Source organism: Myzus persicae, unplaced genomic scaffold, assembly GCF_001856785.1.
Source record: "Myzus persicae strain clone G006 unplaced genomic scaffold, MPER_G0061.0, whole genome shotgun sequence".
Taxonomy (NCBI): domain Eukaryota; kingdom Metazoa; phylum Arthropoda; class Insecta; order Hemiptera; family Aphididae; genus Myzus; species Myzus persicae.
The window spans coordinates 335094-347239 of NW_019104000.1; the positions used below are offsets into that span (position 1 = coordinate 335094).

The 12146-nt window shown below is 29.3% G+C and overlaps 1 protein-coding gene across 2 annotated transcripts; it reads right to left on the reverse strand.

Moving 5' to 3' along the window:
- Positions 1 to 6453: 6453 nt before the first annotated feature.
- Positions 6454 to 9639, reverse strand: LOC111037453 (another transcription unit protein). Of its 2 annotated transcripts, none has more exons than XM_022320037.1 (7): positions 9333 to 9639; positions 8484 to 9188; positions 8026 to 8410; positions 7505 to 7667; positions 7129 to 7344; positions 6779 to 6968; positions 6454 to 6687 (listed from the first exon to the last, which is right to left on the reverse strand). In XM_022320037.1, exons 1-7 carry the CDS (start codon positions 9358 to 9360, stop codon positions 6581 to 6583), a joined length of 1794 nt encoding a protein of 597 aa, XP_022175729.1. In that variant the 5' UTR covers positions 9361 to 9639; the 3' UTR covers positions 6454 to 6580. The 2 variants fall into 2 exon arrangements, with proteins under 2 accessions (XP_022175729.1, XP_022175728.1); XM_022320036.1 differs by having other exon boundaries at positions 6454 to 6690.
- Between the last annotated feature and the right edge of the window lie 2507 nt (positions 9640 to 12146).

Below are 12146 nucleotides of genomic sequence, written 5' to 3' on the forward strand. Positions count from 1 at the left end.
AAAGTTATTTGTTACTGTTGTACTATATATATAATTAACAAGCCGCACTATTGAGAAACATCCTTCTCAAAACTAAATATTGTTAAAACAAATTTGCGAACTTCTAGGGGTCAAGGAAGATTAGATGGACTCCTAAATATATTGAACAGGATCAAGCAAATAGTGTTCGCTATAAAGAATTCCCAGAAGTTTTTAAAATATTAAAACCCTACGGTCAAAGAATGCATGGAACGTCAGAAAAATGTATTATTTTAAAATGTATAGTTATTTAAATTATATTTTCTTTTTAGTTGTTTTTTGAAGACATTATTATTATTAAAAAATAGGTACTCGTTATTGAAAACTGATGTGGTATTTGTGTGCTTAGACTAACTGTATAATCCGTATAGATCGATATATTATGGTTTAATTTAACTACAATACTACACCCATGGAAGAAGTGGAGTCCAGACGCTTGGACACCTTCTCAGCTACAGTCTTGACTCAATAATTGTCAAAGGACCTACGTACGCTTATGTGAGTGATGCAAGTATGCAACTGAAATATTCTTGTCTCACTCGCCGAAAGAATGCCTCTGAATGAGACCCAAGATTCTCGATAATTGATAAACAAATGAAAATCATGCATAAAATGTAAAGATGAAGTGGGAGTACTTGGGGCCAATTGATTGTTGGATGTTGATCCGTCATAGAACGAAATTATTCAACTAGAAAGTTTAATACATAATGATATTACATATTATTATGTGATAGCAGGTAGGTTACAGGAAAAGCAATGGTGTATATTATGTTACCTCGATCGATGCACAATAATATTTTTTATATATTTGTTTGTATAATTACCTAGACTGTGGAGTCAAGTAAATTAACTTAAAATAACTTTTTCCTATACCAATTATTGAGGTTGGATTTTTGGGTCGATATACCAGTATTGAGCATTTGTGCCAAATAACAATGTTTTTATTGAACTACAGTGAACACGAGAGTCATTGGTCAATTATACGTAATATATGATCTATTATAAATTAATATGTACTTACAATTAAATAGATCTCTATGATAATTATTCTATATTACAAAATATTTTTATAAAAATTAATACAATTTATTCATAGTACCTTTATAAACAAATCACTATTTTCAGTTTTAATAAAAATATTTTGTTTGACAATTTAACTGGGCACATCCACGATCCACTAAATTCTATTAAGCCTTATATAGTTGTTAAAAAAATTTGTTTTCATCTATCGCTCAAATTCATACTTTAGTAGTTTAGTTCATTGATAGTAAATTATTATTATTAATAATGAAATAACGATATTTCATAAAATTATGGGTATAATAATTATAGAATATTGGCAGCAAATCAATAAAAATGTTTTTGTCTTTAAAAAAAAAAAACTATATATTGACTGTAAAATTAAAAACTGAAATTGGTATACTGACCCTATAAAATACTAATTTTGTTTTAGGTGCATCTCAGCATCTGATGGTCCATGTCCACCCGTGGTACCTACAATATAAATATTTTACCGTCACTCCATAAACGGATGTCTGTTGCTCTTCGTTAAAAGCGCCAAAAACGTTAGACGACTACCATAAAATATGTACGGATACGAATTACGAGCGAAGAAAATTGGGCACTTAAATTTCGGACGGTTTGAGTGGACAGGTGGCCACAGTTATTTATATAGGTTCATACTCGAGTAAAGGTGAATTTCGGTGAAATTGTCCATCATATTTTAGATGGTACAAATCACAAATATATAAATATATTTTACAACGTATAACATCGCCATTCGCCGCACGTCATTAAATTATAAGTATACTGCTGGACGCTGGTAGTACGGCTACTCATAAAGTCATAACCCATATACCAAGGTAGTAGTTTAACGCGATTCGAAGACGCGCCGTGTCTGGTGGTATTAATGTATTATACACAAATACACAATACACATTAAACGTCATCATTAATCTTGTCGTGGTTCGGACGATAGCTTAATAGTTTATTTACAGAAGGATAAAAGTATTTGGGTCAATACGCCTATATCCTTATGTATATAAATAATAAATATAATTCTTTTTTTCGTCTCGTCTCGTACACTGATAACTAGGTGTATAATTATAGACGATTCACAATTTCACACTGCAGCACGATCATCTTTACAATTCGTGGTGTATTACGATTTTCTTTTGGGTTCGTTGACCAAAATAAAATCTCCATTTCCTCTAACTTTATATACTTACTTAAATCCCCTCTGTAGTGGTCAACTCTCCCGGGTCAACATTATGTTTACCCGAAGGAAATATACAATAACTCTACAGAGCTGTTTTGAAATTATAGACCAAGACATAGACACCTTAAGTTTTTTATAAATCTGTTGTAAATTGTAATATACTATTAGATATTTTCATATAATTATAAAATAATTATTTAATTTGAAATTGATTTAAATTATTACTATTTTTATTATTTACTATAATAGCCGCAGTATAGTTTAATTAATTAATTTTATAAATTCTGATTTCTGAGCGTAGAATCGCTTCGATGATCAAGTGAATCTAGTTGGTGCATTCAAGAGGTAAGTCCAGAAGTTTCTTTAACGTCGAGAAAATACAAAAAAAAAAATGAGAAATTTTTATACGCAAAATTAATTTTTGACGTATATTTTTTTGTGTAATTAAAAAGTATTTGAAGTTTAAAATTGCCATTTTCCACATATGACAAAATTTTCGAAATATTTAACTATCTGGGATCTGTAAACGCCTTAAAGGACATTTATTTATTTATTTAATGAATAATGATCAATTTGCTTCAACGACAAAGGTAGTGTATAGAAGTAGGTACCTACCTATGTTTTATTTTTGTTAAATTTCTATTCCTCTATTCTTTAAATGTCAAATGTATTGCTATATTAGTTGCAGTATATAGTAAGAACTAACAGATATTATCATCAATTGACAGCGTATGTTGATTCGATCGTTAGACTCTAATGGATTGAATAGATATCTAGAATTTCACATAAACACAATGTGGTGTTCATACAACAACAAAAACAATAGTTATCAATTTATTATTATTATTTTAGATTATGAGCTGGGCGATTAATGTATTGATTTTACAATTTGTGAGCGTGTTTTTTTAAAATTGTTTATTCTGTCTGTTATCACGTTTTGGGGCAGAACAAATCTCACCATTTCGGTCAACTAAACTTTCACTTAGCCAAAACCTTCAGTATATTTTTTGAGATTTGGTACTTATATATCAATAAACATGTTGATTAGTATTCTCTATGTGCCCCGGGTAAACACATTCATGTTCGGCGGGGCCATTATTTTGTAGAAATAAATAAAATCGTAGTCTCATTAGTCATTAATACGAAAAATAAGAAACAACATTTTAGTTTTATTACATAATTTAATGAACAATGTACCTATGTTTTGTTAATTTGTAATGTATGTTTAATGTTATTTAACATTTTGAATTAATTATGCAGCAAAAAATGAAAAATAAAACTAGAGAAGTTGTAAAAAACAATAAATAATAATTTCAAAATTTAAATTTTAAATACCTACTTATAAAAAAAATGTGCTCATTTATTTTAAATGGTTTTCAACTGCTTTTGTAATAATATATCAGGCGTATTGTATTACATCGACCTTATAGATGAATCGTGTATTTCATTTTCAAAGCTTAGATATAAAGAAAAATGTTTATGAATTTCTATCTCTAAATAATTTGAAAATATTTATGATTTTTAGGAAATTTTTAAAGTTTTTACTTCGGGTGCTCATAAACAAATTATTATGGATCTACGCTCAACTTGCTTATTTACGCTTACAACTTACAATGATTCTTCTATTACATTTTCAAACTTTTAACCGAACAACAATTTTTTTATCGACATTAATTTTAAAAAACTAATACAAATCGAAAATTTCATACGCCTATAAATTAGTCATCATAAGTTAAAATATTTTGAAAATTTTATGGTGTTTAGGAAATGTTAAAATTAGCATTGAGTAAAAATTTCAAGTATCTACGACAGTATTTTAATAAAGTTACACCAAAAACCAATTTTGTGGAAAAATTACCATTTTTCCTTAATTTTTTTTTGTTTTTCCATTGTGCATTTGAAAATTACTGGATAATTTTAAATTTTGATGAGCGTACCATTAATATTCAATTTCCTTCCGGAAAAGATACCGAAGTTGACAATTTAAGCATTACTTCGACTACCTATCTACTTGTGTACACGGTCACAAAAATTAAAATAAAGCACATATCAATGTAAAATTAATACATTCATCGCTTCGCTCAGCGTCTAAAAAAAACTAGGTATCACTAAAAAATTCAAAATTGAGCGATATATTTTTAAAGTTATAATGAATAATGATATGAAAGTTTTTCAGAGGCAAGGGGGGGGGCTTTGCTCTCCACGTCTTCGTAAAAATACAAGCAACCTACTACAACCTACAGTACTACCATTATTAGTAATAAATAGGTACTAGTATTCTTAGGTGCCTACGATTTAATAATCGCACATTTTACAATATCATAATTACTATTATACAGATTTGTAGCAGTGAGGTACGAGGTACGTATGTAAACAGGATTACTTACTATCCGTATTATATTATTATCCTTCCGTTGGTCTTCGGTACCTGCCTATCCATTGTCCGTGGTTACAATGTTACATAAAACATAGTTACCTACATAAATGTGATGGTTTCGAACCATTCTTCGTAACAACTATAGTAAGTCGTGATTACTTTTATATACCTACGTCGTTATGTAAGTATGTAACGGGTATTTGAGTATTTCGGTTTGTGCACTTTTCTTCATTGTATGTGGTTCATTGATTCGTATTGTCAACAAATCTTCTCTCTCAATATCCTATTGTCACTGATTCATATTCTTTAGCCTGACAGAATCTTTGAAGTGGATAGGATTTATATTAGCATTTAGCAGCATTGCTGATTAGGTAGGTACCTATTTACCTACCAGGCTACCTACAGTCAATACTGTATACATAGGTTAGGTTAGAATAAGAAGAATAGTCTCGTGCATGTGCTACCTATTACCTGTAGTCTACAGGTACCTATTATTATCATCATAATACCTATGATGATAACGTGACGTGCATGTCTACCTATAAAGACAATGTCTGATTTATAATAAATGTATGCACATAATAGGCATATTATAACAACTAATAAGTAAGATTACCTGTTGGCAAAGCAATTAATTTTTCAATGATTTTTTTCTCAACAACTGCATTATAGACTTGTAAATTGTAATATTTGCAGTTTATTATACCTACCTATAGTATCTCTAAGTTATCTAATTAACAGAATCAAAATTCATTCTTCTTTATTAAACATTCAACAATGCAAAACTCAAGTATAAATATATATCATATTACATCATCATTGATTGTCTAAATTTTGCTTTTCACAATCACCAGATAAATAATACTCCTTAGTCCTTATATAGTTGTATAAGAATTAAATCTCAATACACAAATTACTATGGAATTAATTGTTGGTAAATAGAAAAACATTAGAGTAGGCACCTACTCATACAAACTTCAAATTTTAAATCAAAATCAAAATTTTTTTGATAATATAAAATAGAATATGTTGTGCCACAATTTCATTTGACAGTGATAATCCTTATCAGATTTGTAATATTATTGAAGGCTAGAAATTTGTTGAAATATAATATCAAGAATCAAGGCTTTTAGATTTTTATACTATTACAAATCTTACAATCACCTGTGTGCGCTGTTTATCCTTATATTTGTTAACATGATACCAATATCAACAAATCGATTATATTCATTACATTTTTTATACATACAATATATATTAATTTCTAATTTCTATGCTATATTATTATTTATGTAAAAATATTTATTCAATGATAGAGGTTGATAAATTAGAGCTTTTTTGTATAGGAATAAAGTAATATTTAAATGTACCTTGACCATAGTTGATACTTTGATAGTTATAGAATTATATGATTTAATTATTGTTTTATAATATATATATATCATCCGATTATATTACTTTTTATTTGAATATTTGATTATTTGTTAAGATGATAATAATATATAGCAATATAATAATATTTAATTAATTGAAATTTACTAGAATATTTTAAAATAAACTAAACTCTATTTCAAAAGAGGCAAGCTAGAGCTGTGCACTATTCTTAACTTCCGATGATGTTATGTGGGAGATGTGTCCTGTTGGTTGAAAATCAGTCATTGGAAGGCCACTTTTTTTTTTGAAAAGAAGTAGAGTAAAGATTAAAATATATCAACAGATTATGTTGTTTTTTTTACATTTTAAGTTTCAATAATTTGAACATTTTTATTGGTATCTTAAGATTTTGTGTATTACCAACCTTGTGTATATTATTGTTGGAAAAATCAATAAAACTTATTTCTGATTTCTATTACCATATCAAATATAATGAATTTATAATAACTTTTTATATTACATTTATTGTTTACACATATCGATCAATATGTTTAACAGTTAAGAATTGTATAAAATTAATTAATTTACAAAAATTATAAATCATCATCTTCTTCAGAATCTGACACTATTCTGGACTGTCTTTTCTTTTTTGTATCCATGTCTGAACTGTCATCTTCAGATGAATAAATATTACTTTTATCTACTGAAAAAAAAAAATATATATATATATTAATAATAAATAAAATTGTGAAATTGTGCAGTAAAATTAAGTAATTTATGAGAAAACTCACTTTTAGATGTGGATTTTTTGTTAAATTTGTTTTTGATAGCAGACAGGGATATAGCATTTTCATCATCAGATCCATCTTCTCTTTCAGGTTCTAAATATGAGGAACTGAGATTACTATTTGCTCCACGTTCTCTAGCTCTTTTCACTTTTGTTTCTTTACGCATTGATTGACGTAACTTTTCTTCTTCTCTCTACAAATAGGAATTAAAAAGATTATCTATGTTATACTATTTTAATATCAATAGTAATTTAGTTGTTGATATAATGAAAAAGAACATATTATATATTTATGTTTTCAATATTTTTTAAAAATGTTATTCAATTAATATAATATTATATAACGATACTAACTTTAATTTTTTCGTATCTATTAGCATCAGGATCAGCTCCAACTTGAGACAATACTTTTATGCCAGAAGATTTTTGTGACCTGTCAGCCAAAGACAAAGTGATTTTACGATGGGTGAATGATTCTGTTGAGTGCGGTCTGAATGACAATTTTGTACGAAATACTGCTTGACCTTGTAAACCAGTTCCTTGGCGAATGAACAAATGATTATGGTCACCCTATAAATATTATTTCACTATTAATAAACAAAATAAAATTATATTGAAAGAATAATATTTTTTCAAATTGCACATATTGAATACAACTATAAAAAGTTAAAATTGACTTATTATTTTATTATAAGAGATAATTACATACAAAATTTAAATAATAATTTACCACCAAAGGTTGTTTGTAAACGTCAAAAATTTCTGAACCCAAATGTAATGACATACTTCCATCGGACCATTTAATTACTCTAGTATTGCTTTCTTTAACTACATTTCCATCTTTGTCAAAAACTTCACGCCATCTTATAGTATTCTCTACCTTCAATTTTACCCTAAAAAAAATATTTTATTAAAATTAGTAATTACACTAAATTTTAAAATTAATTTTCTACCTAATAATACATTTAATTTTTTGACACACATTGTACTTGAGTATCTGACCTTAGGTGTAATTGTGTTTTATATTGTTTACAAATTGCTGGTATAGTTTAATTTTGATGATAATTTGTACACAAAGTACATTAGTGTAACCAATTCATAAATAAATAGTTTTTTATATGGATTTTTTAATAAAAGAATTCAAACTACAATGTGCCAACTACCAACTATCAATTTTGTATTACACTGAATGTGTTAAATTAAATCAGATTTAAAAAATTAACAAAGATGTTTGTAAGTTATAACACATACCTTGCTCGACCTTCTTCGTCCAGAGTTTCTTCTTCATCAATCTCATCTTCATATGTTTCTCTATCATACGGTCTAGTTTCGACAGACAAAAAGTTAGGCAATTTCACAAAATGTAAATCACTTCCAAGATCTACAGATATTTTTGGTATCTCAACAGCTATCCGTCTTTCTGGAATTGGTTCTTCCACTTCTTTTTCTTTTTCTTCTATTTTTTCATTATCATTATTATCATCGTCATCATCTCTGCCATCACCACTTTTATTGTCATCATTATCACTTTTATCCCGATCCATGTCATCATCACTCATTGGTCTGGGTGTCTTGGGTTGGTCTTCATCAGAACTTATATCATCAGCTTCGCCAAACAAGTCATTTTTTTTAGGGGCTGTAATAGATTACATAATATAAAATAAATAACAAAAAATATTATTAAATTTATTGGTTAATTATAAACTTACATTTTTCTGAAGCTTCTGAGCCACTTTTTTTTGTTATTTCCTCTTTATCAGATGATTCATTGCCAGATACACTAGAATTTTTTCGAATTGGTTGTCGTTTTTTCCTACCAATTACAGAACCATCGCTATCATCAGAATCACCTTGTTGATTTTTTGCTACTTCTGGGGATGATGAGCGCGATTTTTTGGATACAACACTTTTTGGACTTGCTGAACTTGATTTTGACTTGTTACTTTTAGATGAAGCTCTACTACGATTTGTGGAGCGGCTTGCATGGGATGAGTCACTTTTGCCACTCGCCACTGACTGATTAGATGTTACTGAGCCAGCAGGAGTTGCAGAACGACCCGATGCTGCAGATGCAGCTGATGCTGCACTAGAAGCCCTACTATTTGGTGACGGAGAACGAGATCCAGCTGGGGATTTTGAAGGGCTTTTGGATGGGGATACTGAACGCCCTGAACCTGATGGACTCCTAGAACGAGACCTTGATACAGGGGAAGCAGGTGAAGCTGGAGACACAGGAGATGCAGGAGATGAAGGAGATACCGGTGATATGGGAGACACAGGGGACGCTGGTGATCCTGGTGAACCTGGTTCAGATGCCGACTGTGAATTAGCTCGAACCGGAGAAGCAGATCTGGACGATTGATTGCTGCTGTTTGCTGACGATGAACTGGACACAGACTCAGAGTCACTGGCATCTGGACAATCAAAATCAAACACAAAGCGATTAATACTCACAAGATAGATGAATCAATTGTAATACAAACTGTAATGGGTTTATCAGTTATTATAAATAACATATAAGTAGAATTTATATTATTATAATTAACGGTTAGCCTTACCGTTGTTACTCTCGTTGAAGTTAACCATTTTGATCGTTTTCGGGAACTTGAGAAACTAGTCACTACGGAGGACAGGACAATTTCAAACACTCGACTGATCAATAGTTTCTAGTTCCAGAACGGAAGTCAAGTTAAATCAAAACATTCTTTATAGAATTGTTTAAAGTTTGAGAGCGACGAGTATGATATGAAACACAACTTACAAGTCACAACACTTTAAAATCATTGCTCATTATATTACCAATTATTTTTGATTTTGTTTTATGTTTCCGATTGATGCTTAACGTTATTTGTTTTCGTTGTTATTATCACTCGTAACGCCGAAAGATAAGACGCACATTATTCGTCCGGCGACTGTGTTTCTCGAACGGGAGGATGTCATAAAGCGTGTCGTTTCCTCGTGACTTGTAGCACTGTAGCTTGTAGCCACGATGACGATGTAAATAATACCATATACCTATTAATTATAGGTCTATGGATAATGCGTTGTTGTCCGCGATGTGAATAATATACGATGTGGTCACTTCCTATTTTTAATTAAGACCAAAGTAGTAATTTCAATGGCCTTTAGGGCGGAAATTGTCCACCAGGAGCACTATGAAGGCCGATTTTTCCAAAAATACCGTATAGTGGTATCTAAAGTTTAGGAACGATTCTAGTTTACTTACCGAGCAATTTCTTGGAATAATAATAATAATAATAATAATATTTCATAATATAAAATGAAACACACATTATGCATTTTTTATTTCTAAAATAAATTGTATTTCACTCTCCCTTATTTATCTATACAGGCTATACGCCTATACGTATACCGATTTTTGGTTTATTAGTACCTACTTGTAGGTGTGGACAGTGTAGGTAATACTTGGTACCTATTTATTTATATGATTCAATTGCATGGCTTATTTAATGTTTAACAGGTTATTAATATTAAGTGGATTACACACTAGGCGATTCGAACGCGCACCCTCCGTCTAATTGCTGGCATCCGAATAGTCGATGATGTAGTTTGACTGACTCCAGAGTGTATACATGATATATACATTTTATTTTATTTTTGTAATCCTCTTTTGAGGCAGTAAAAGTGCTCGTATTTTCTACTTCAGAATCTTTACTGGTAGGAAATGAATGAATATCTAGTTAATACTTTGGAGGTTCAAAAGTAAACAAATTCCGAGTAGTTTTCAAAGGCATTGGGAAAAACAAAAATAAAATTATCAAATAACGGAGATTTTTACTTAAAACTTGGTTTTAAATCAGTTCTGTTTTTTTTTGTCTTAACATATACCTAAGATAAAATTTTCAAAATATTTTGACTTTTTTTGAGTTATTGATAGGCGGAAGAAATTTTTGATTTTTTAACATTATGGCAGTAGATAAATAATTTTTCACTTGGTCAAAAAATCGACATAAAACTTTGAGACACGGTAGATAAATTCAGTTCAAAAATATTAAAGATACCGAGATTTTTTTTCATAAGAATTTAAAATTTAAATTTTTACAAAATTATATATATTTACAATTTTAAACGAACAATGACGATGATATTAGTTATTTCGTCATAATTCAAAAACATTACCTATTCGTGATGTCAACTTAAAATTTGTGCGTATGTTATATACATTTTATTACACGTAATAGCATTTTCAAAATATTTAGATTAATTTTAAGCCATTACTTATATACCGTGAACCTATTCACATTGTTCAGTGGTAAGTATTGGTTCAAAAGTAATTGTACGAAGACGGCATGACCAAGAATTTTCATGTCAAATATCCCTGACAAAAACATGGGTACTGCCTTATTACTGGGCAGTGGGCATTTGTCAGTTATCAGTTATCAGTACTTACCATTGAATTACTTTTGGTTAAAAGTATTATCAGCGGCTTCTCCAAATTAAGTTTTTCAGAGACAACCCTTTTCAGTAAATACCACTTGTAGACTGTATAGTTACTATAGTTAAGTACAATTATTGTACCAAATTAGAAATTTAAATAGATTATGTTAATATGTTTACACACTGTTTAGTGTTCATCGATACTCGATATTGTTACACCTATACAAGGCGTACTCGATCTAATTATCTAAATAAATCATTTTTGGATGTTAAACAGTTAAATTTCAACGACCGTATTCTGAAAAAATGTATATACACTCAGAAATAAGTCTAAGATGGATAGTCATGGCATCATTTGAGCCTGATCACCTACAGAAGCCAAGCGACTGCATGATTTACTTCATCATTATATAGATACAAAAAAACCTATGGTCTACTAACAATGGTCGAAATGACTCAAAATATTGCAGTGGTTAGGTAAAAATTGCAGGGGTAGGTTAAAATTAAAAATCAAATTTTTAAGTTCTCAGTACTTTTTAAATATAAATATAGGTAGTAAATGTATATCTCTTTAGTTGTTTGTACCTCAATTAAGAAATATCGAAAGATGAAAATATACAGTCAAATATTTTTTCATATAAGTGTTTAAAGGACAGATGTTTACGCAGTTCATCCAAATCAAGAACATTTTCAAATCATTTTTAGGTAGAAATTCTTAAATTTTTAACTTATCACTAAGATTTGTCGATTTAATACAAGATTCGTAGTAATAGGTTTATTCCTGGGAATATAAAAATAAGTTAAGTGTAATTCTTCATACATTTTTCATGAGTTAACAAAGTTCAAATTTTCTTTATACATCGGATATTCAAATTTCAAATAACTTATAATATCCGATTTATCCTCTATTTTGTTAATAATATGTGATTATTAAAAGAAATTAATCTTAGGAACTTAAAAAATTCCTATATAAA